Here is a 24356-nt window from a genome sequence, read left to right as displayed (position 1 = left end):
AGATTGGTGGGATAGCAAGGTACAGTATGTTGAGCGTAGAGCCAGAGTTTTGGGTTGAGATTAGCAAAAATGCATCAAACATGTAACATTTTTGAGTTTTATTAAACTCAACAAACAGAGCGGTGTATTTACAGTTGCACATTACTCTTTCCATTGCCTTCCTTTTGTTTGCCAAGGCAACCTTCAGGGATGCAGTAGTACAGCCCTTAGGTTCAGCTAGGTCTTAGAAAACAGGGGTGTGTGTGATGTAGTCCGCCATAGGGCTCCAGCAGGTTGAAGGCAATGGTCAGAAGGTTGCAATCAGGATCATCCGCCAAGGACCACATGATGGCCACATGAAGGAGGACAGAGAGGGAAATGGATCCTGCTGCCTTTACACCAATCCACAGGACATGCAAACAACAGCTAAATACAAAATACAGAAATAAGTGACGGAAGGGGAACATTTTCTGTGTTTGGGTGTTAGTGTGTTGTGTTACACACAAGTAGTTTTCATTGTTCAGGGGCCTCTCATCGTTAAACTGTTCATCCTCCTCAGCCTACAAAGATAATAAAAAGATTCAGAACATATCTAAGCAGTAGGCCTGCCTCTTCTATGAAAAACAGAAAGAACTACTGTAACATTTTTAGAAATACAGAATGTACTTGCTGAGAGTTGGATGAAAAGATAAATACTCGTATCTGTCAGGTAAATAAAAAGCTAGAGGAAGCATTTCGCTTAGCACAAATTATTTCAGGCTTTACACAGAAAGAGTTAGCGTTTCTCTCTCCAAACATTACAGAAACTGCCTACAAGCACCTTTAAAATCCAAATAAAGTCCAAATGAATAACACATTATATCTCAGTTGTGTAATCAGTACAAAAATTAAGCTGTATAATCGACACATTGTGCTTTAATGATGGATTTGTCTTTATGCTAAGCTAAGCTAACTGGCTGCTGTCTCCAGTTTCGAAGAAACATGGCGTTGATATCAATCTTCCAAAAATAAATCTCAACATGAATGGCTAGTGAAAGTTATAGCCATGACTCGTAGAAGACATTGTTTGAATAATTAATAATAGTGTTAGGTTATTATATTCACCAGAGTTAATGGGCCCAGTGGCAGCATTGTTGAGGTCCTTTGTGCAGTTCTATTAAACCAAACAGCAGATTGATGTTAGAATAATTCCACAAAACATCTGGTCATGTAGTTAGCTTAACTTCAAATTGGTCAACAAAGAAATAATACACTGAAATGCTCTTCAGTCAGACTGGGTTATCTAAAACCGATGATATGTACTTAAGACTGTAAACCAGTCAGCATAACTCTGAAAGTAATACCAACCTTTTGTCCGCCTCTATGCTCAGCTGCTGTTTAAGTTCTTGTTGTTCCTACAGAAGAAGGCTAACATGTCAGACAGGTACAATGATAGAAAGCAAGCACAAACTAACATCATATACTGTAGTATGTGGTACATACCTTCATTGTTTTGTAACTATTCTCGTTCCCTCTGCATCTTTCGTTCAGGGTCATGGATTTCTGTTGGACACAAAGGCACTCAAATTAAGTGACATTTTTACACCACCAACAACTCAGCTGTTAAAAATGGAGCCAACAGACCCCTCACAAAGTGATATCTTAAAGATTTGATAATGGTGTTCATACCTGCTTTATTTCCTCATCTTTTCTACGAATGTCTTCCTCAACCTTCTCCAGTATATGCTACAAAAAACTTAACGAGTCAACATCGAGCCATAATACCATGATTTCATTGCTATTTACAATTATGCAATTAAAAAATGTTATAACAATGCATCAATTTAACTAAAGACAGGGTCTTACCTGCAATTCCTGTGCATCTCTTTCCAGATTGTGTTTTTGTTGCTGACGTTTCTGTCCTGAGAGTTGTTCCAACTGAAAAACAAGTGGTTTTACCATGTATCCAAATACAAATTGCTTATAATTGACCAAAGTTTAGCTGTTAAATCATGAAAAACACCGAGTACAAAATAAGCATATCGCAGAGGCATACCTTAATTTCCTCCTTGAGCCTTTTATTCTCCTTCTCCTGCCCAAAACAGAGATGAGAAATAAATATCAAGTTAAGAAATCCACACCAGTGGAGGTGGTTGGTTGATTGGTTAAGAGAAAGCCATGCCCCTATACTTTTAAAGTCCTGTTTTCTCTTGCTTTAGTTGTGTTGTTAACAAAATCTGTTTTCAAACTTTATGCTAACACAGCCGCACTGAGCTAGATAAAAATGGTCACTACTCCTGAAATTTTCAGCGTATTACCCCCACCTGTTGTTTAATGAATCTAATCTAATCCTATTTTACAACAGAAGTAAACCCACTATTTTTCTTATGTGGATCTATTTACTCACCAGTTCCATTTTTTCCTCATCAGCCACAAGCTCCCGCTGCAGAGCCTCTCTCCTAATTGTTCTTACATTTTCTGCATGCTGTAACCTGAATATAAAATCATTCTGTTGGTGTGAGATTTACAAACAAAATAAATTGTGCATTTTGGAGTTTAGCTGATTCAATGACCAGTGTGTATATGTATTTTTTCTTGCCATGATGAAATAAAATAGTTTTTAGCATGGATATTTAGGCGTCATACTCTTTCACTTTGTTGGTAAGGACTTCATTCTCAGTTTCCATCTCTTTGATCAAGGACTGAAGGTGCAATCCCTGCATAAAATAATGTTCATGTAGTTGCTTTTTCACTTGGATTCTCAGTTCAGCCTGAAGGATTTGTCTCCTTAGGTCCACCCGTTCCCTACAGACAGACACACATTTTCATATTGACATGTGACTTTAACACATAATTGCACTAAAAGACTGAGAGGGCCATCTATATTTTGCCTTGAAAAAATACTTCTACTTAATATAAGCAGACAAAATGTTTTCCATGCTAAGATTAGTACAAACTAATGCCAAAATATCAAAAGAAGAGATTAAATATGCGATCATATGGACATAAGACATTACCTAAACTTTTATGCATGGTAGCAACAGCAACAGTTGTGACTTCACCCTGTGATAACCCTCATTTAAAATTGGCAGGAGACCAATGTCTAAGTATCATGCAGTTTATTACAAGACAGTAAGCAGCATTTTTTTAAATAAATTACCGCTCCTCAGATTCTTCCATAGCTTCTTCCAGATCTATGACTTGCACAGCCCCTGTCTCTGCATTGTGTCCTCGGAGGTTTTCACATTGGCCAGACATTATGACCTGCCTCAAATGATGTGTGATCCAATATAGCTATTGTTAAATAAATCAAATGTTTTTCCCAAAGACATTTACCAAAGCTCAATTGTCACTGAGCTAGCAGTGACGTCAACCTAACCATAGCCTGGTCAGTTGTGAACTAAACCAATACCTAGTAACTGTGTGCATCAGGAAACATTCCACTGTAACTATGTGATCAGAACAGAATGATGCCACATTTTTTAAACATAAAAAGGACTCACTTTTTAAAGCATGACCAATACACTTTGATTAGAAACAATGTTTGCATGTAGTATTACTCAATGAAGTCGTTCTAAAATGTAGGTCCAGTTGATCTGCAGCATATTCTGTGCCAACATGTGACAAGCATTCATTATAAACACACATCTCTCAAGTGCCTCATGAGAGTTTACTCTTAGATAGCATTAAGTGGTTTTACACGCTAAAATGGTAGGCATGAGCATCCATTGTACACACTGCCCATGTGTCATGCAGTGTACACACATCTAGGAACCATTGTGCAGTACACAAGGGGCCCTTTTTGCTCATATATTTTTTGTTTGAAGGAAAAGAAACAAGAATTACAAAAGGGTAAAGCCTGGCAAAATGAAATAATTAGCTTTGGTTCCTATAAGTAAAAGACCTTGATAAATGATTTTGGATTGAATATTTAGGATTTCCTTACTTGGGATTACTTAGAAAGACATGAAGTAAGTTAATAAAGAATTCAGGATTTACTTCTATAATACCTACATTTGGGAAATCATATATTAGACTCTTTCGATCCTAACTGAAGACAGACATGCTGGCAGAGACTTGGTCATGTAGTAGGCAATGCCAGCCTCCAATTTACTCGCAATCCCACCATCATCAAAACAAAAAGGCACAGAGGGAATGTCCATCTCATTCATTCTAACCCCCACACAACAAATCCACAAACGTAACCATTTGTTGGGTTCAAAGATTGATCTATATTTTGATGGAAATGTTTCTTGATTCCTTTTCAACATGTTGAAATATACATATTGAAATAACTGGTAATGTTAAACATTAAATAAATTGCAAGAAAATAGAAATAATGCATAATTTTCATGTCAATTTATGTTGAATGAGCTGTGGTATTGTACAAGGTTTTATTTATATATATCTTTAGCAAAAACAGTTGTGTTTATATTTTCCCAGCCAGCCTTTATGTGCTCACTCCAAAACATTTAAAAGCCACTTCTCCGCTTGCAGCACATTATTCCCCCAAATCCCACTTCCATCTCCATGCAGACACCAAATGCAGTGACAGGAATCTGATTCGCAACCTGGGCACTGAGAGCTCATGGGCCCCTCAACCAACGTATCAACAGGCCTACCCAATCCTACCAACATGACCAATATTTTAAATTTCCATTCAATCTGACAATGTATAATGAGTGAGGTTGTGGCAAAAAAATAAATAAAATGTTTCTCTTGTCACTGAGGGGCCCCCTTGCTGAAGGGCCTAGGTTGCCCATACGGTAAATCCAGCCTTAAGTGTAAAGATCCATCACCATTTAATTATCTTACCTAAATGTTGCAGTTGTTCAATGAAGGGTTAATATTAACGTTGGCTTCCCAACAGGGACAATTCTGAGGGTCTAGTGGTATAACAATATAACAGTCAAAACTCATATGCAGTGGTGGAAAGTAACTAAGTTATTTTACTAACTTAAGTAAACATTTGTGGTACTTGTACTAGTATTTTTTATTTTATACTTCTCTATACTTTTGCTCCAAAACATTTTGAAGGCAATTGTTGTACTTTTTACTTCAGCACACTTATTTTATAGATTCATTGACTAGTTATTTATAAATTCAGATTTTGACACAATACTTGGAAAAATATGATTATTTCCTGTAGATTATACCATCCAACATTATATACAAGTAGCTGAACAATGAGTGCTTTAACAGAACATGTATTGGCAGCAATTTTGCTAGGAATATTATATAAAGATACTACTCTCTCCACCACTGGCGATAAGTATGGTTAAATGATTACATTTCCACACTTATTATAATTTGTTGAGGGTAGTTGAATGATACTCCAGTAGGTGGCGGCATTGCGGCAGTTTACATTCGACACGCCGCAAAAACTTCAGCAGAAGAAGTTTGCAACGTCTGCTGTCGTAAACAGCGTCACTATGTCTGAACGAGCAGCGTATGGCTTAGCCTGAAAGACAACAGCTTAGTTTTCTTTTTGGTTTATTATGCTTTTGTTTTGTTTGGCGACTTGGACTTTATATTAAATGGAGACCAATAGCTTACTATGAAACTCCGGGATCAGAATGACAGGTGAGCTGAAGCTTTTAACAGTACTGATAGAAAAACATCCGTTAGCTGCTAATGCTAATGGGACAGCTCGCTCATCAGGCTACGGTCAAGTTATCTGTCTGTCACTACTTTTGGTTTTATTGTCGGGAATTACTAATATATTGTCCTGCTAACGTTATTTAGCTTTCAAAAACATTTAACTCATAGCCCTGGTGAGACGTTCAGTGCAACACTGACTGCTAGTCAATGTAAGTTAGCAACACAATTCTAGCTATGTTGATAATGACTTCTTACACAAAATAATGACGTCTCGTTGTTCTGGTGTGTCAGCTTTTAGAAATTAAACAACGCATGTTGATTGGTAATACTTCCACAATTCAACCCTATTCCTATGATCACAGTGTTAACTTATTTACACTTCATGAAAGGTTTAGAGTAAAACATTATGCTATACAATAATATCTTAGGTTAGCTGACAACTGTGGAACTAATGAAAGTGAGCTAAGTATTATACAAGTTATTAATACCACTGTAATCTCAGTTAATGCCACATATTGTGACTGTTGCTAAAAAAGTGTGGGTTTTTTTCTATGTTTTAGGCGTGATTCCAGAAGAGCACTGAAACTGAGGTATTCCCCTGCTGTAATGCAGCCTAATTCAAGTGAGCAGGACGCTCATGCAGGAAATGGTTTGTCCCTAAATCTGCAACCAGAGCTCACCAGGACTCCAGCCCCTGGTGCGGCTGCTGCCAACCCTGAGAGCAATGAGGTGCGGGTAAATATGACCAGCAAGCCGGGGGAGAGCACTGGAGGTGCATCATCCAGGAGGTCCAGAGTCAACTCCCACAGCCACACACATTCTCAGCCGCACTCACACAATCGGCTGCCCCACCACTCCAATTCGGAGGCTGAGCTGGACCCGCCGGACTCTGATCTGGACTCAGGAGAACCCAGCACCTCCTTTTCTGAGCTTCGGTGTCTCTTCCGCTGGCTTCAAAAGAGTCTTCCTTTTCTAATCATACTTTGTGCTAAACTGGTCATCCAACATGCTCTTGGTGAGTTCGAGTTAAGGCTACTGTTGGATACTTTAGTCAAAATAACTCTGATATATTTGCTGAAACTGTCACTTCATTCTGCAAAGTGCATTAGACAAATAATACTAGGTACAACAATAATATTGCTATCTTTCCTGCTAACCAAAGTAAAACAACTACCAATCAGAGCTGAGGATTCCTTAATTCATTTGAACATTCTTTACAGAAAAACATGTATCAAATAAACATTTTGAGGCGTTGAATGGGCAATACATTAACAGATACTTGGACTAGTTTGATTAGACTGATGTACTGCTTGGCTCTGAATGTTTTTTTCCATTCTTGCGAGGTTAAACCTTATTAATGCCATTACAAACACTACAAAACACATTTAACTCTTTTTCTCCATTTACCAGGGCTAGCAGTTGGGGTTGGCCTCTTCACAACTTTTCTATATGTGAATAAAAACATTCAAACTCAAGTATTTCTTCAGGTAAGTTCAGAAGAGAAAAACACATTTGTTTATTGCTTATCCATTTGTTTGTTAATACATCTGTAACCATGAGTTTTTCTGTGTTTCCTCAGGATCGACACTCAAAGCTGCGGTGTGTATGGATGCTACTGTTCCTGATCTCCTCCACCCTCCTGCTTTACTACACCTTTCTCAGTGAGACACTCCACTATTGGTAAGTGGGTGCATCAATTAAAATTACACTCAGATTGCTTTATTTAGGATTTTTAGGTTTTGTATAAAATGGAAATAAGTAATGTCAAAAGGACCGCCGAGAAAAATTATGCAAATTAAAAACTTGACCAAGTTGGAGTAATAAAGGTGTTTGCATTGCACTGAAATGATGGTGCCATTTAACCTGAATGTCCTCCTTCTTCCAGCCTCATCTTCCTCAGCCCCACCATCGAGACGCTGGGTTTCTGGGAGGTTCTATGGACGGTCGGCATCACAAACTTCATCATAAAGTTTCTCTTTATGGGGATTAAGTGCCTTATCCTTCTGCTGCCGTCCTCACTGGTGAACTACAAAACCCAGGTTTTTATCCCTAAAGTATTAACAATTAATTGAATATCTAATGTATTTCTGTCAAAAATAATAATTTAAATAAACAGATGGAGGGATAGCCCGGTGACCTAGCTACGGAACGTACAAAAATCAAATTATAAATCCATGTGTTATTAAAGTAAAATGTCTGTATTTGAACCATAATTATAATCAATACATCACAAAACTGTTTGAATGGTAAAGGGGAAGAGAAAACTTAGCTGATGTCCAAGCAGGCCAGGGAAGATCCCAGAGGATGCAGGTGGTGGTGAAGGGGAAATGTTTGACCCCACCAGCTCCTGGGTTCAGTGATGATCAAAACAGAGCCTGGAGAATCAGAAAAAGTCCCAACAATCTAACTGGGTTTAATAGCTGGATTAGACTTCCATTCCTGTTGTCTTCCTGCAGTTGAGTGAGATCCCCTTCCTCCAAACCTCACCGGTGTGACTCACCGTCTTGATTAGATTTCTCCAGCTCTCTGTTGTGGCTTGTTTAGCCACTCCCCTTTTGTGTGGGTGGAGTTAGATTGTTGGTTAACTAAACAAAACGTTATGTCTTGACTAAGAGGGATTGTTAAACCCAATACAGTTTAAAAAATCAACCTCCTCACACCACGGACACCAAACAGGGAATCCACACACACACTAGTAAGCCAGTATTTAACATGGATTTTTCAATTGAGTTGAAGTTCCTGATTGACTAAAGCCTCAGCTAAATCAGGATGCTGTTTCTTCTCAGAAGGCCATATTCACAACAATATATCCTGAAAGTCTATGAGCTTATGATACAATTGTTATTCCGGGCTGACATCACAAGTATTTCCTTAATGCTGTATCTGATTTCAAAGTACAATTTGTGAAGCCATGTGGTTCCTTGTTTAATGACTGTTTTCTTACAAATGTACTTTCATCTCTCCTGCCTCCTGCTTGGGCTCTTTTTTTTTCTTACCTGCAATGGCCTTTATAAGATGTTGTGCATTGCGGTGCATGTTCAGAAGTTCTTACTCAGCGTGTTTACGTCTGCAGGGGCGGTGGGTGATGCTGACCGAGGAGCTGGGTCAGTTCCACCAGGCCACGGCTCCTTTCCCCCTGTGGTTCCGCTACCTGGTCACGTACCAGGAGGTTGACGGCACCCCCGGCCTCACACTGGGAGTCCTGCTGGCTTTGCTCTACCTCATAATGAAGGTGTGATCCGTCAAACTAACCAAAAATACATCTTTGTGTTATTGATGTTAAAAACTAAAGTTATTCCTCTCTCTCTATCAGCTTTTAGGATTGTACGGACAGTGGACGTCTATACAGAAAACTGCGAGGGTCTTTCTAAACGGCGAGGTCAGTGGGGAACTACTTCTGTGTTGAATATGAAAAGGTCACGTTCAGCATCCAGCTGTGTTGAGGAGTTTTGGTTTTTGTGTCTCAGCATACAGGCACAGCAGCCACTAGGAGTCAGTGCAGCGAGGCAGGAGACGTGTGTCCCATCTGCCAGGGCGAGTACAGGGAGCCTCGGGTTCTGCTCTGCCAGGTAACTCCACTGCTCAGGTTTTAGCATTATACTTGTAAAATGTTTAGTATGAGTTATTGATACGCTTTGACGGCTTCTTTTGGGCCTTTGACAAAAACACCCTTCCTTTTTATTCATGTAATCACTTTTTAATACAGCTGTTGTGGAATTAATGTGCTTTAACTCACAACTATATAATCATTGAACAGGAGCAGTATTACTTAGGAACTACTTATTTAGAAAATTACAAATGCTTTTTTGACAGTTATACATTGGTCTTCATTTACCATCTTTCTCTCTCATTGGACTTTAAGAACTGAATTTATTCATTTGGACACCTTAAAGTTAATTGACTCCAACTTCCTCCCCTAATTCCAGGGCAGATTTTGTGTTTACATGGCAGATAACACAATGACGGTGGAGAAATCCCCCCCCCCTCCCCCGTGTAGAACAGAAAAGTCTGTTTTAAAAAGCTTCCAGATGAACATCCTGATTAATGACACCATAATTGTGATTATATTAATTACATTTTTTGGTGATTACCCCTTATAATGAGCCCATGTTTTCCTTTTGAAATGATTTTAATTTCCTCTGCCCTTTTGTTTTCCTGAGCTGTTCTGTAGCTTGAGTCATACATAATGAGTGCTGACATGTGTTTCTGTGCAGCACATCTTCTGTGATGACTGCATCGCGCTTTGGTTTAACCGGGAGAAGAGCTGCCCTCTCTGCCGCACGGTCATCACCGAGAAGGTTTTCAAGTGGAGGGACGGAGCCACATCTCCACACCTGCAGATTTATTAAGTAATAAGGTGGGGGGAGAAATTGGGTTTTGGGCTTGTATTTATAATGTGATTTTTTTTTTCCTACCCCACTGACCAGTGAAGTTAACACACTGTTTCATTAACCGGCAAGGGCCGCCCGTTGCACCTACAGTTATGTTTCTGATTTATTCACCAGTCCTCCCTATTCCTCACTCTCACAGACGACAGAGCGGGTTATTGTCATGCCCCTCAGTGATTTATTTGAAGTCGTTTCCTTTTGTGTTGCTTTTATTCACCTTGAATCTCAATATAATCGTTCCTTTTGTTGCAGCAAATGATTCTACTTTGATAGTTTCTTCTACTTGTAAATACGACAGAGAAAAATATATAAAGTATTTTAAAGATTTGTTTTCCTCAACAATACGTTTGAACAAACATGCAACACATGGGACCCTCTGTTTCTGAATTTGTGGAAGAGACGTCTTATTTGTAACAGCTCAGGAGGGCATGCTGAATTCTGCTTTATCTTTGAGCTTCAACGGCACTGTGAAGGCTTTTAGGAAGCCCGGGTCCATCACATGGTCCGAGAATGACCTTTGTCATCCTCCATCCAGGCACTGAAAACATACATGGCAAGCTAAAACATTTCTCTATGTGATGGATCAAGAGTTTGCCTTTTGCTTTCAGTGTTTGGTGATTCTTTTTTCCACAAATGAGAAAAAGGATGCAATGGAGATTTACACAAATTATTTTTCTATACAGGCTATAGAGCCTCGTTTTTGTAAAAACCAAAGACCGGGAGAAACATCTCTTATTATGTACAAATATAATTTCACTGTTATTTTATCCATTTGATTCTGAATAAAGATTTAAAATATAAATGTTTGACTCTTTATGTTGCAATAAGACTAAACATTTGCTGAGGAGTCACGCTGTAAAGCAATTGTCAATTAGTGCCTGTGCTGCAGCCTGTTCCACCCTCCAGTCTGCTCTGATTGGTTAGCTAGCCGGGCTCTGTTGTGATTGGTCCCCCGCTTAGATGTTACTCACACCTAAGCCATGTACAATGTGTTGGAGCGCTAGCCAAGCGACTATGTCGAGGAAGTAAAGTTCTAGTTCTTTCAGGCAGGGTGTACGAGAGAAACTCCCTATGGAGGGAACTTTGGAATGCTTGCCTTTGCAGCCCATTTACATGCATACAACCTATATAACACACTACAGGAAAGGGAAACCCCGAAAAACAGAATAGGGCTTCTTAAACGGTTCAAATTAACTGATATTCCCACTGTTCTATCCTTTCTCTGGCCACTGCTCAGACTATTTATTTATTTGCCTTCATTATAAATATAATACATGAGAAATCCCCGTTTGAAGGGGCAGATCTAGAGAAGAAAAAGCAACATTTTGTTATTTAATTCCCACTGGTGATTTTATTCAAAATAGGTGTTTCCCACCTGAAGTAAGCAGTTCACATCCTGTATGGAGGATCCTCAGGTATACCTGCACAGAAGCAGTGTATCCACGTGAATCTCCCCATCTCTTTCATACAATCTACTCACACGGAAATGATCCCACTCAGATGAACATCCTTGGTATTGGATCAGTGTTTTTCTGCCCTTGCTTTAAGCACTGCAAAAATAAAAAGTTCAAGTTTTCAGCAGGAAAGTCTTAAGACATTATGTTCTGAAAATCCCCGTTATACAATAAATACTTTCAGAGGAATAGGTCGCTGTTCTATATTTGGGACGAAAATAAAACTGCTGTAAGACATATTCTGGGGAAGTAAAATCATACTTTACATGCTTCTGAGTAAAGTATAAAGCCAGAAGTAAAATCTGACAAAATGCCAAATCAATCATCACATTATCTGCTGCCTTATCTAAATAACACTACATAATAAATACATGGTTTGCATAGTGTGAACAATGCAGTGGAAACAAAAAATAAATATCACAAGGAAAGAAAGTTAGAGTAAAAAGGGGAGTGACTAAACACAAATGTTGTACAGGAATGGTGGAAGGAAAAAAAATCAATCGACCCACACTAGAAACTGGATCTATGCTAGCTGCAGCTAGGTTACACATTCCCATACAAATACACACTAACCGCTCCTGTGAGCATCAACATGGAGCGTAATCTGATCCAATATGAGTGTTTGACCTTTGCTGTTCTCATTTCAAATCATTTGGTTCATTGTAACAGTGCTTTTGGTCTATTCATTCAGTAAATTCATTCATCAGTAAAGTATTTGGATAACACAGGGAGCCATTCGAAAACTGAAGTCAGGGTTCATCCACTACATTTTCCGTTAGCCTCATGGGAATCTACAGAGAAGCTCAACTCACAGATAATACACCTCAGTGTTTAACAGATGGTCCATTCCTCAAGTCTGAGTTGATCCCCCTACCATGGAGATCCCTCTCACTGCAAATTCAAAAAGAATAGGGCTGTACCGAATGTCGTTGAATTTATAATAAAAGTCTTTTGATAAAGCCATTTCTTCGACAGACGAGTGTCAAGCAAATGAAATAACATAATCTGACCCTTTACAGTAATCTAGTATAATAGTGTTCTAGCAGAAATACATTCTTGTTATTGTGGTTATAGAAATGCAATGTATGACGCTGTTAGACAGCCCTGTTGATACTGGTGTGGTCAAAATGTTTTTGAAAGGCTCACCACCAACAAATATAGATGTTAGCAGAATATATGGTTAAACAAAAACATGTTGTATATATTAGAAATGATTGCATCTATATTTTGGGACTTTTGTGTAGTTATTTGGAATGTTTAGATCAGTCAGAAAACATCCTACCCAGCCACAACTGGCATCTAACTCTACCAATAGTACAGTACTAATTACATTAGTGTAGTCTAAAACACAGTTTTTAAACAGGATGAATGGAATAAAACATATAAAGAGTACTGAATGTTGCTTTATAATCTCAATGTCCATGTTTTGAAGCTTTGTAATATTCGGTACAGCCCTACCCGAAAGCAAACGTTAAACACCCGGAGCATCAGACATGAAGACCGCCCGAATCAATTAAACTCAGTGATGTCAGTTTGCATGCGCCTATTCTGGGTCCACCTGAACGAATAGATACTTTAAAACATAATGCTGCAGGCGTCATTCCAGCTAGGGGCAGGAGATTTATGCAGAAAGGCATTTAGAGTCTGTTTACATTCAAAACAACAGAAACTGAACAGTGCTTCTGGTCAGGCTTCAGTGGAAAGCTTTCCAGTCAGACGACTAAAGCAGCGACAGCATTTGGTATTGATTGTGGTGGAAGATATGTTTTCAGCTGAGATTTCACTTGTCTTTTTATAGCTGCTTTTCCGTTATTCGTGCTCCGCCTACTCCTGACCACATGCTCCAGTGACAAAGGCATTGTGATTGTTTTCCTCAAACAAAAGGAATACTGTGTTCACTGAGGAATTGGTATCTGAAAATAATTCTCCCTACAGATAGTGTAGCCTGCAAGTTATGACTGCGAAAAAAAATGAAGAAGCCTGGCAGAGAAAATGCCCCTTTTAGTAAATTCTCTGCAGACACTGACTCGTTAACACTAAAAGTACTTTGTCCAGACTTAAGGATAAAAGAGCACCAATAAATCATATGATAACGCCCCCTCAGCACACTCCTCAGCAGGCATTACCCAGCCAACTCTCACACTACTTCCCCGACTGACCATACATCTTCAGCTGTTGATGGTCTGCATCAGGAGCAGCAGGACAGGAAGGCGCTAGTGGAAGAGCTGGTGATCAGCACAGACAGTGTCAGTCAATTTAAAAAAGAAATTCTACAAGTCTCTTTGAACAAAACGACAAAAGGGAAGAGGAGGTTCGTAGGCGAGCCGTGCGTCATAGGTTCATCCGTAGATGTTCGGGCCGTTTAGAGTTCATGGGGTAGGTCTGCTTTTTGTAAGGCCCTGCATTGAGGCCTGAGGGTTGCCTGATGGGAAGCGGCGCAGACACCTCGGAGGCGCCGCTGCCGCTCGTGTCCATCTGCTCCACTGCTGACACTTCCATGGGCTGCTCCACAGGGCGGCCGGTCAGCGGGGGCCCCCGGGGCCAGCAGTCCCCGCCCACAAACTTCAAGGGACTGTGGAAGAGGTAGATGTGAGTAATCATTGTCTGTGATGCAGCAGCTCTTAAACAAGTCAACTTATCTGTGTTAGAGCCACACATTTAAGTAACTGATACTGCATTTTTGATATGATTCACAATACGTTGTTTGTAAATCAAAATTCTAAGTTATTTTATGACAGAGGTTTGGAATGCACAGCTATATCTGATGGTTCTGTGAGAAATCATACCTAAAAATAATGGAGGCCAAGGGCAAATCATTCCAAACCTCCAGGAGAAACATTTAGCTGTAGGAGAAATATAAATAAATGGTAATCCTGAAGTTATTCTCTTTTTTTCCATGTACTGATCAAATCTTGACCCCGTCCCTAAGAAGTTTTTCTTCTCTAAACAAACCCCATTAAATAACGTTCCACTGTACAAAACGATCCCTACTTATGGACAAACTGTTTACTGCTGCGTATTTGGAAAGGACTTGTTATTTAACCACCTAATGATGGCTCTATTTAGATGAAGCTGCTTTCAGTCAGTGAGTAATCAATGTGAGAAAAACCCTCTGCAGGGAAAATCTGTAAATACAGATTCAATGGAACCAGAGGCAAAAACAACTCGCTGATACCTCACAGGTGTTCTGGGGCTTCCCGGGAACTTCCTTGGCGAGCGCACCTTTGGCTCGAAAGAGAACTTCTCCTTGACATTTTCCAGCACAGATGGAGCTACGTACGTGAAGCCCTGGGGAGGGGGTGGGGGACAGAAACAGAGAGAGGTCTTAGTCCACCTCTTCAAAGGACATCTTTCCAAAAAAACAACCCGCAGCTGATGATGAGCAATGAAACGCTGAGTAAACCATATCATGCAATGTGGTGGAAGAGTGAGTTAAGCTTCCAGGAAAGCTAACAGGACTTCACCAGATGGCATGCATTAACAGATTCTTGTAAGACATAACAGCAGAAAAGGAAATAATAAACAACGTCCAGTTCTGTTTGCTAACAAAACAGAAATAGTAAGGGGCAAGGAAAAGCCCAATGTTCTATTAAACACCCTCATCTTTAGATGCTAAACCCCAAATGATGTTTTCAATAGGGAATATTCAATACATAGTTTGTTTTGAATTAGTAAAAACTCTGAAAACACAAAGACCCACAGTTTGCTGAGAGCTAGGACAGAAGGTACTCACCAGGAAGGCTTGATTTGCGCTCTCGCTGAGCGTGGAGTCGTCGGGGCTGTCCACCGGAGTCTGGCTGGTGAACTTGGAGTCAAACTGGCTGACATCATCTGCCGATTGCTGCCAACAAAAGCAGGTAAATTAATCATATTGCATGGACAGCAATCATGTCACAGAGGCTGTTGATGCATTGAAAAACTCCTTACCAGGTATGGTTTGAATGGAGGCTCCACTTTGCGAGCAAGAAGGTCGTCCCAGTTGATATGCCGGAAGAATGGATGGGCCTTGGAAATACAACGAAAGCAGCAGGGATTTTATATTTCATGATTAGGACAAGGTTAACGCAGAAGCGTTCCTTCTTCCAGATGAATCACATCATCGGTGTTTACAACCGTCATGCTTTACTTTCAAAGGATGTGTTTACCTGGACTTCAGCAGCATCTCCCTGTCCAGCCCCAAGTCGCAACGAGGCATTTCGTTTAAGCAGCTGAAGGAGAAAGACACTTATTTAGCTGCTTCTCCAAAATGTTGAAATAGAGAACAATAAGCCAGTTTATGTTGCTCACCTTTTTCAAAAGGTCTCTGGCCTCTTGTGTGAGGTAAGGTGGAAGGCTGAGTTTGCATTTTAAAATTTTGTCAATCGTCTTCTTTCGGTTTTCACCGGTGAATGGGGGCTGTGAAGAAGTAGCAGAACAGAAACAGTAAGCATAAGAAGCAAATGCTACTTGACTTAATGTACCTTTGAGTGTGCATTTCTTCAGCAATGCTACTATGGGATGGATCAGTGTGCACTTACCGCGCCTGTCAGCATGTCATACATCAGAGCGCCTAAACTCCACCAGTCTACTGCTCGGTTATGTCCGCTCCTCATCAGGATCTCCGGAGCCCTGAGGAGAGAGAATGAGCAGATACACCACACTGTAGGCACTCTGCAGGACATCTGCAACTACATCTGTCTTCGGACAATTTTCTACAAAATGATGACTGTGTGACATACATATACTCAATAGTCCCACAGAAGGTGTGCGTGACTGTCCCGTCATGGATCGACTCTTTGCATAGACCAAAGTCTGTCAACTTCACATGTCCTACAAGGAAACAGAGCAAATGTAAGATGGAGAAGTATAAGAAAAATAATTCCGTCTGGGAACAAAAGGTCATAGGTGGGATGGACATTTATCTAGGAGTGACCCTTGCGTACCGTTGTTGTTGAGCATGATGTTCTCAGGCTTCAGGTCTCTGTAGATGATGCCTTTCTGGTGCAAGTGACCCATTGCCATGGAGATCTCAGCCAGGTAGAAACTGCCAATTAGAAATGTTTTTATTGAAAACAGGTTATTACATTATGCCCACTGATTATGTATATTTGGAAATGCTCTGAATACTCCACACTGATCTGCAGTTAGTGTTATTCTCAATGTAATATCGTTTTTCTCTATCAATATCACACACCCTTATTTGTTCGGCAGCTTGGTTCATGTAATCACCAGTTTCATCTACAGGCTGTGTTTATACACCACAGCAGACACTGCAGGTGTTCTGTCCCAACCTTCACACTACCCAACAAACTCAATGCTTTCCACCTTCCTCCTAAAACAAGTTTATATAAACAGAATATATAATAGATATACACAACAGACCACACTGATCATTTCAGAACTTGTTCCCTCCAAAATCAGTGCATACATGCAAGGTAACTTAAACAGCGAAGAGACAGCTGACTTTGTTAAATAGGTTTTGGTGCATGTAAATGGTCTGCAAAGGCTTGAATCCTGAAGTTCCCTCCAAAGGGAGTTTCTCTCCCACACACTCCCCCCTTCCTGAACAGCTCCATTTGGCTCCTTTGTTTTTCCTCCGAAACAAAATGACATCACTATGTATAAATATACAAATATGAACCCGATAATAAATCCTCTTTGAGTTCAAAAAGGAAAATAGTATCGCGACTCAAAATGGGCAACACTGAGTGTGTCAACTTAAAGCTGATAAAACCGCGACTACAGAGTCACTTGTCCTGGGAATAAAAGCTGTTTGCGACATTTCCCGCTGATGACAAAAGCCAGATGCTAGTGGGTGCTGATGGTCAGTGGCTTTTGAGTTCAGTGGGAAAGGGGCTTAAGAGACAGATAGCACACTGGGTGTTTGTAATGATATCCTAACTCTTGCCATTTTGAAATGGTTTAATATTGTAAATAATGTGGGTGGCCTTTAAAATATGGATACAAACACAGGACGTGAGTGGAAAGAGGATGAAAAGATTCCGAAAGATTTTGATATGACAGGTTTAGGCATAACATCCTGAAAAAGGACACTTTAAAAAGAACTCAATCATGTTTTAATTTTCTCGGGGTAAACTCTCTTTGACCACCAGAGATGCTGAGTCAGAGAAAAAAAGAAGGCTGCTGTAATTTATGTGTGCCCTGGTGACAGACAAAATAACTCACCATGCTGTGTCTTCCATGAAGATACCCTCTCTTTCCAGCTGCATAAACAGCTCCCCTCCTGCAGTCCACACATACAAAGACACATTAGCACTTAAAAGGAAAGAAACACCTCTCCAATGTCTGGCACTCAGGTTCCCTTACTCAAAGAACAGATTGTGTCATAAGATCTCATTTATATACATGTCAATTAAAAGTGGAGGCGGCTGTGAGTTTGATATGGTGTCACTGTGCTTACCACTCAGATACTCCAGAATAAGGTACAGCTTTCCCCCCGTCTGGAAGGCATAGATGAGGTCCACAATGAACGGGTGCTTCACCTCCTCCAGAATGTTCCTCTCAGCTTTAGTGTGCGCCGTGTCCTTCGCATTTCGCACAATCATTGCCTGGCAGAGGACAGCAAAGAACAGGATGTGAGAAACTATTCAGGTAGCTCATTTAGCCCCATTAACTGTTGCCAAAGCTTTGACATCAGGTTCAGAGTTCAAGAAAAAACCAGGACACAAGGTTGATAGCTACAGTCAAGTCTCATTTAGCCAATAAACACAGCCTCTAACGGAAACCCCAGGCATCAGGGAATATGAGGAAAGCAGAGCCTGACACCGGCTCTGTCAGCTGCAGGGAGGAGGCTGAGGTGAAAAGAAGCAGCAGACGGGAAAATGCATCTGCCCTTAGCTTCTGGCTTTACAGCTGAATGCACCAGTATGTCACCAGAAAAGAAACACAGTGACATACAGTCTAACACAGTTAAAGGCATAGTTTGTATTCTTTGAAGTAGGGTTATATGAGGTATTTATCCAAAGTCTGTGTCATTGTGTGACTTTGGAGAATCCAAACTAACCAAAGTCACACAATAAACGAACCAATAGAGATGAGGTGGACCATCAACCCCCGTGTTCTGCTGTTTTTCCTCAATGGAGCATAGAAAACAGTTTCAGTTACCATTTGGAAAGGAATGTCTGACGGCAAGGTAAAATGGGTAAAATATTTTAAATATAGGGTAAACAAACTGACATTGATTTGATTTATTTTTTGGTGGCTAAAAAATGTGTACTACTGCCCCCATCCACAGCAGTGCATTACTTAGTTTCTATGTTGACACTCCTGTCTGTTTCTCTGAACTTGGAACCTGCTGACCATAACCTTCTGTAGACAATACACCGACTATGGATAAGTACCTCATCCTACCCCAATTCCAAAATGCAAATCTATTCCTTGCATTGAGAAATTGCATTGTGCCTGGGAGTCAATAGAGTATTGAATGTATGGATAAGATCATGCATATACTATTCCTCTCATACTATTCCACATTATTCAGTATTGTACACTATAGGGCAATTAGTCACAGGTTTAATTGGCAATAATGAGCATTACTGTGTAAACCCTCACAATCAATTAGACAATCATTTCCAAATGAAATTGAAACATTCAGCCAACCCTGAAACAAACATATTCACTCACCTTTTTCAAAACTTTCATAGCAAATATCTTTCCGGAGGTGGCACCTGACACCTTCCGAACCTGAAACACCTGTAACAATGGACATTGCACTCGAGTATTAGGGAACGTATATTGGGAAGCATACATCTGGCCTATAATTGTTCATTAAAGCTTTATTTTTTTTGCACTTTTGGATAAGCCTCAGAAAATGGAAGCACTAACCTAACTGTAAAAACTGTATGAAAAAAAGATTAAGCACTCTCCTGCATGAACAAATCACTACTTTTCCATATTTTGTAAAGCTTTTCAGAGATTCTTAATTCAACGTTTAAGACTTTTCAAAAGACAATCTAGAAATGCATATTGCCATCGTAGACCGGACATTTTCTTGAAAGAGCGTGCAATTCTTCTATTTAAGTCATGTTACATTGTAAGAGAAAAATGTAGAGTTACGTTTGTACGTTTACATGCCAGAAAAAAAGATGCCTTACCTTTCCATAGCCACCTTTTCCCAAAACTTTCAACAGCTCAAAGCACTCAGGCCTGATCTGCTCTGTTCCCTTGTTCACACTGTTCTCTGAAATTTCAAACTTCTCACAGTCATCCATGTTACTGGCAAAACAAAGAAATAAAGAAAAAAAGATGAGGGGGGGCAGGGGTCACATTTACTCAACATTATTTCAATGAGACACAGTAAACAACATTGATCAACATTAGTGTCTAACATCAAAAGTAGCTATCAAAGCACTAACATGTATTCACAACTCCTGTGGATCATTTCCAGTCAGCCAAATTACATGGTACGCACTTTTACTTGTAGCCTACTTACAATTCAAAGCCACTGCATTGGTCCATGTATTCACTGAGCTGGCCCTGAAAACACGAGACACGGGACAAGACATGTAATCTCAACACAAGAGGTTGGTTACATGTTTTTACTGTAATGAGTTTAATTCCATACTGGATAATTAGCCTATGTGAGTTTATGCAGATTTAGTTATTAGGTTGTTACCAGGCTGGCTAAATAGTCACGCCCTTTCTTCTTTACCAACAACATTATTATAATACCCCAATGTTGTTTCCAATAGCTAATACAAGAATGCCCAATTAAGCTAACTAATGACATAGCGTTAATTGAGTGGTAACAGTGTTCTCATGTAAGCTACAGTTCCGCTAGTATTAATATGATTTCACTCTTGTTGCACTGCATTCATATATATATATATATATATATATATATATATATATATATATATATATATATATATATATATATATATATATATATATATATATATATATATATATATATATATATATATATATATATATATATATATATATATATAACTCTCTTCCATGTGAATTAACTGTGTCAAAGAAGTTGACAAACTAAACATGTGTAATTTATGCAAATAACTAATCAACAGCCCATTACGCTACTGTACATCCTTACAACCAACGAATGCCGATGCAGATGCTAGTAAAACCGCTAACTCCATTGTCGGACATGTCATTAGCTAACCCGGTGAAATGTAAAGTATAACGTTAGGTAAGATTCGCTTCTATTTGACATTTCCTGGCGTCATTGGCTATTTTTCGGACAACACATTGCGGACATGGTTGGTGGTTTCACTGTGTTAACGTTGTGTGCGCTTAGGCGGTTACCATAATCCGAGACACACCAACTTGTCCGCCGTCAACACTTCTAACGTTACTTATGCGGGGATGTGGTAGACTGCTGTCGGTGAAAAAAGCTGGACTGTGTCTTGGCTTCCATTATAAATTGTGAAAATACTATGGAAATAGATCTGAATAACTATGAACTATGGAAATAGATCTGAATAAATTGTAGTGACTTTTTAAATGGAGCACAGCCAGATTCCACGGGAAAGGGAGGACATGTCCGATAACGGATCCCTGGTGTTTGCATCGGAGGCCTCGTAGCTGCTAGCTAACTAGCTAACGGTGGCGGTGTTAGCCTCAACGTTAACGTAAACTCACCCCGTCCTCAAGTTCGTCGTCAGAGACGTTCTCATCCGGTTGATCCAAATCGATGTCGAAAACCCCTGCCATGGCCACGGCACTTCCTTTAGCGTCCGTCCTTTTAGTCCAAAAACACAGTCCCGGTCCTCCGCCTCATGGGAGAGCCATCACCGTTACAACCGGCTACAGCAGCAAGCATGGGCTAACATCCAGCTAACCAAAACAAGACGAGGACCCAGCGGCAGATAAAGCCTCTAGTGTCGGCCACCGGGATTTACGGCTCAGGGTGGCTTGGAGACATAAAACACAAGTGAATAATTGACAACTTGCAATATATAAAGAAGGGAAATTGGATCTTGTAATGATTCAAAAGCTATAATTGCGTATGCTTCCTTAAAAAGCTACCTTTCCTGATTCAGAAAATAGGCCATATTGACTTCTGAGCAACTTTGAAATGTAGTACAAGAGAAGAGTAAAATCAAACTTGCCTGTATTTGAAATTACACTTCTAATCCATTACAATACAGAGAAAAAATATTTTACTTTTCATTTCCCTACAATTATTTGTGATTACAGTAACTAAACAAATCAAGATTTTTAGCATTCAAGTTGTTTAAAAAGCAATATGATCTTTGAAAAGTGTATACATTTTTACCAAATAATGGAATTTACTGTGTGCTATCAGAAAGTTATCTTGTTGGACAGCAACTCTTTTTGTTTAGGCAATAAACACCTCCAGATGAGTTTTATGTTAAACAATTTTTAACAGAATGATTGTTAGTCACAGGTTTTAATTTATCTGGATTAAGATGGTGTGTCAGCAACCAGAAATTAAAATAACAACAAACTAAAATCTGGTGTCACAATTATCAGCTGTGGATAACAAGGCCTTCTTCATAACTCACAGATTATGCAAAACTGTGTATCTGGATAAACAAAATGTATTTATTCGGTAGTGTTTTCATTTTGTTAAATCATTATGTCTACTGTATTTCTGACACAGTGATTTTCACTGACGTGCAAAGCAGGAACTAGCAAAGTATTTTAATTATGGTGTTTGTTTGTTAGAATGATATTGTGTTAATTAGATAATACAAAACTCTTCATATCTCATTGATTTGAACAGATGTTTTTGAATTTATCTCAAATGCAGCTGATTTATAGGCTGCTGAGAGGATGTACAACAAGCCTTCTTCACAAAGGACATCTTGACATGTCACAGTAGGAAAAGCACACATATATCATAACTAAATGAATGATTGCTACAATCTTTTTCCTGTCTGTGTCATGATCTTGCTATTACACATGCTGGCTCATTCACATGACAGCGTCTTGGGACACATGAATATAACATAACCATCATTTACGTTTGTTCCTGTGCTTTTCCAACTGTGACAGGTCAAACCTGCTGTAATAAAATTAAGCTAAGATTTTTTGTTTTACACTGTCAGAGGTTAAGCATAGTGTAGTTGGTCCCAGCCAGTCATAGTCACATTTAATCTCTGCTGTTCATTGCAGGGTCTGTGAACCACAACCTTTACTAACCAGTAGGGGGCAGCGAGGAAAAGGAAATCCTCTCCAGGGAGTGAAACGTTTTTATTTTTAACATATCTGCTGATCAGCTACACTTTTTTCGTCTTGATGCAGAATGGGTATTTCCAATCCCCATGTGCTGCTCCCTTATATTTCTTTTTTGCCACTTTGAAAGAAATATCAGAATGAGATTAGGTTGAATCATTCTTTTATTTTTTAGGCTTTTAAGTATGTTTTCTAAATGTCCAAACATAGCCGATATGTTTTGGTTTTTTTGGGGGGGGGTGGAATAGTAAATGTTGACTGTTAATGTAGACTGTTAAGCCTAGAATGAAATGCCTTTCACATTTGCTTTTCTTATTGTATAACATCTTCTTTTTTTTTTTTAAATGTATAGACATTTAGATGCTTCTATAAGTTTAAAAATATTCCTTTGCAATTTTTAACAGAGGCACTTTAACAGCATTTTGTCATGCAAACGTCTGTTTATTCAGCTTAATTCACCTTAGCTGATTCCCCAAAACATATTTAATATCAGTTACATTTTGATCACTTTCCATCTAGTAAAACATAAATATATTTGTGTTGTTACAACATGTTGTAGGAAACATGTTAAACATTTTACTAGTTGAAAAGAAAAAGAAAACTAAACTGCTGAACCCCGACATGTTTCATCCTTAACTGTAAAGTCCTTTCCCTTAGTATGAATGTATTTTTTGTAAACTTTTAAATGTGCAAACCTCTCAGACAACAGTATGAGTCTAAAGGTTTCAGTTTTCCACATCACGCACTAAATTGCACATCCACGATTGGCTTACAACTTGTGATGTCACAAACCCTGCTCCATGTTTAAAGTGAGTACCAAGAAACTTTCCCCTTTCTAAATCAGATTAAGTATACTTTTATCTAATCGAGACAGGGGAAAGTTTCTCAGTGAAAGTTTCTGGATCAATAATTCATAATCTGTGTCAAACTCGAACTCTCACACTACTGTGCACACGTCGAGTTAAAATATCTAAGTGAGGTAGCAATAAACATCTTTTTGAGTGAAGGGATAGACTTTAAAGTTAATTCAGTACAGACAAGACACACTCATATCAAATGAAAGTAGATGACTTGGTATTGCAGGGCGGCAATACGTATTTATATTTTAATTATCACAAAATGACTTTGATTTTTACAATGATGTGAGGGAAACAGTTCCTCTCTTTAGGTCAGTTGTTTAAGGGAATTACTCATAATGATAATCGGGTAAACAGGAAAGCATTAGTGCGTAATAACTCAGTTTCATCTTCAAGATACCACCTCCTGCTTTCCTTTTTTAGAGCTGTAAAAGCAGTCAGCAGGATGTTCGCGCTGCAGCACGACATGAAGAGAACTTTCTTAAAAGAGTCTTAAACCCTATTTGAGCTCCACCGTAGGTCACTAAAAGAGATAAGGATTACAAATCAAACTCCGAGGTGGAGGAGCGAGCAGGTCAATCTGGACCATAGTTTATTTTTTCACCTGGAGCTTAGTGATTAACCCTCCTGAAAAAAATTAAAAAATAAACGCAATTTGTAGCACAACGTTTAGCCTATTTGAAGCGAATGCACTGGCACTTACGATAAGTGAATGGCCATGAATGTCTATCTATATGGTACATTGCACTTACTTGTATTGTAAGTATCTATGGATAAAGGCGTCAACTGCATAAAATGTAATGTTATGTAATGTAATATTGTGGGGGTCTGCCTGAAACCTCCCTCCCTGCAGGGCACCGTTACTTTGAACGCTGCCTCAATTCCATCTGATCGTTTGTTTTCCTTTATTGCCCTGTGATCAAAACCAGCTG

The 24356-nt window shown here is 39.3% G+C and overlaps 3 protein-coding genes across 7 annotated transcripts; 1 reads left to right on the top strand and 2 right to left on the bottom strand.

Moving 5' to 3' along the window:
* Positions 1-83: 83 nt before the first annotated feature.
* Positions 84-8356, bottom strand: LOC134871620 (inner centromere protein-like). Of its 4 annotated transcripts, none has more exons than XM_063894406.1 (10): positions 2605-8356; positions 2366-2450; positions 2015-2050; positions 1825-1896; positions 1648-1704; positions 1462-1521; positions 1327-1373; positions 1084-1132; positions 484-539; positions 84-405 (listed from the first exon to the last, which is right to left on the bottom strand). In XM_063894406.1, exons 1-10 carry the CDS (start codon positions 2679-2681, stop codon positions 213-215), a joined length of 732 nt encoding a protein of 243 aa, XP_063750476.1. In that variant the 5' UTR covers positions 2682-8356; the 3' UTR covers positions 84-212. The 4 variants fall into 4 exon arrangements, with proteins under 4 accessions (XP_063750476.1, XP_063750475.1, XP_063750474.1 ...); XM_063894405.1 differs by having other exon boundaries at positions 84-539; positions 2605-2763; positions 7423-8356; XM_063894404.1 differs by having other exon boundaries at positions 84-539.
* Positions 5341-10749, top strand: rnft1 (ring finger protein, transmembrane 1). The gene is made up of 9 exons (XM_063894403.1): positions 5341-5541; positions 6120-6574; positions 6970-7046; positions 7139-7239; positions 7445-7598; positions 8633-8791; positions 8873-8938; positions 9027-9128; positions 9774-10749. Exons 1-9 carry the CDS (start codon positions 5516-5518, stop codon positions 9906-9908), a joined length of 1275 nt encoding a protein of 424 aa, XP_063750473.1. The 5' UTR covers positions 5341-5515; the 3' UTR covers positions 9909-10749.
* A 521-nt stretch (positions 10750-11270) lies between these two features.
* Positions 11271-22919, bottom strand: rps6kb1a (ribosomal protein S6 kinase b, polypeptide 1a). Of its 2 annotated transcripts, XM_063894401.1 has the most exons (15): positions 21008-22916; positions 19833-19876; positions 19495-19615; positions 19025-19093; positions 17802-17949; positions 17567-17624; positions 16324-16424; positions 16120-16210; positions 15919-16009; positions 15689-15796; positions 15547-15609; positions 15329-15406; positions 15135-15242; positions 14577-14689; positions 11271-13973 (listed from the first exon to the last, which is right to left on the bottom strand). In XM_063894401.1, the coding sequence occupies exons 1-15, from the start codon at positions 21077-21079 to the stop codon at positions 13733-13735; spliced, it is 1506 nt and encodes a 501-aa protein (XP_063750471.1). In that variant the 5' UTR covers positions 21080-22916; the 3' UTR covers positions 11271-13732. The 2 variants fall into 2 exon arrangements, with proteins under 2 accessions (XP_063750471.1, XP_063750472.1); XM_063894402.1 differs by lacking the exon at positions 19833-19876 and having other exon boundaries at positions 21008-22919.
* Between the last annotated feature and the right edge of the window lie 1437 nt (positions 22920-24356).

This window comes from Eleginops maclovinus, chromosome 11 (genome assembly GCF_036324505.1).
Source record: "Eleginops maclovinus isolate JMC-PN-2008 ecotype Puerto Natales chromosome 11, JC_Emac_rtc_rv5, whole genome shotgun sequence".
NCBI lineage: Eukaryota > Metazoa > Chordata > Actinopteri > Perciformes > Eleginopidae > Eleginops > Eleginops maclovinus.
Note: the sequence above shows the minus strand (reverse complement) of the source record. Positions and strands in the feature narration are given on the sequence as shown.

What these genes read in the sequence shown, in the direction of transcription:
- LOC134871620 (XM_063894404.1), bottom strand. Translation starts at nt 2,681, where the DNA reads ATGCAGGGATTGCACCTTCAGTCCTTGATCAAAGAGATGGAAACTGAG. An exon ending in CTTACCAACAAAGTGAAAGA is followed by an intron (nt 2,451 to 2,604) that starts GTATGACGCCTA and finishes TTTTATATTCAG; the next exon opens with GTTACAGCATGCAGAAAATG. An exon ending in GGCTCAAGGAGGAAATTAAG is followed by an intron (nt 1,897 to 2,014) that starts GTATGCCTCTGC and finishes CTTGTTTTTCAG; the next exon opens with TTGGAACAACTCTCAGGACA.
- rnft1 (XM_063894403.1), top strand. Translation starts at nt 5,516, where the DNA reads ATGAAACTCCGGGATCAGAATGACAG. An exon ending in GGTCATCCAACATGCTCTTG is followed by an intron (nt 6,575 to 6,969) that starts GTGAGTTCGAGT and finishes TCCATTTACCAG; the next exon opens with GGCTAGCAGTTGGGGTTGGC. An exon ending in GGGTCTTTCTAAACGGCGAG is followed by an intron (nt 8,939 to 9,026) that starts GTCAGTGGGGAA and finishes TTTGTGTCTCAG; the next exon opens with CATACAGGCACAGCAGCCAC.
- rps6kb1a (XM_063894401.1), bottom strand. Translation starts at nt 21,079, where the DNA reads ATGGCAGGGGTTTTCGACATCGATTTGGATCAACCGGATGAGAACGTC. An exon ending in TATTCTGGAGTATCTGAGTG is followed by an intron (nt 17,625 to 17,801) that starts GTAAGCACAGTG and finishes TGTGGACTGCAG; the next exon opens with GAGGGGAGCTGTTTATGCAG. An exon ending in CCAGAGACCTTTTGAAAAAG is followed by an intron (nt 15,610 to 15,688) that starts GTGAGCAACATA and finishes TTTCTCCTTCAG; the next exon opens with CTGCTTAAACGAAATGCCTC.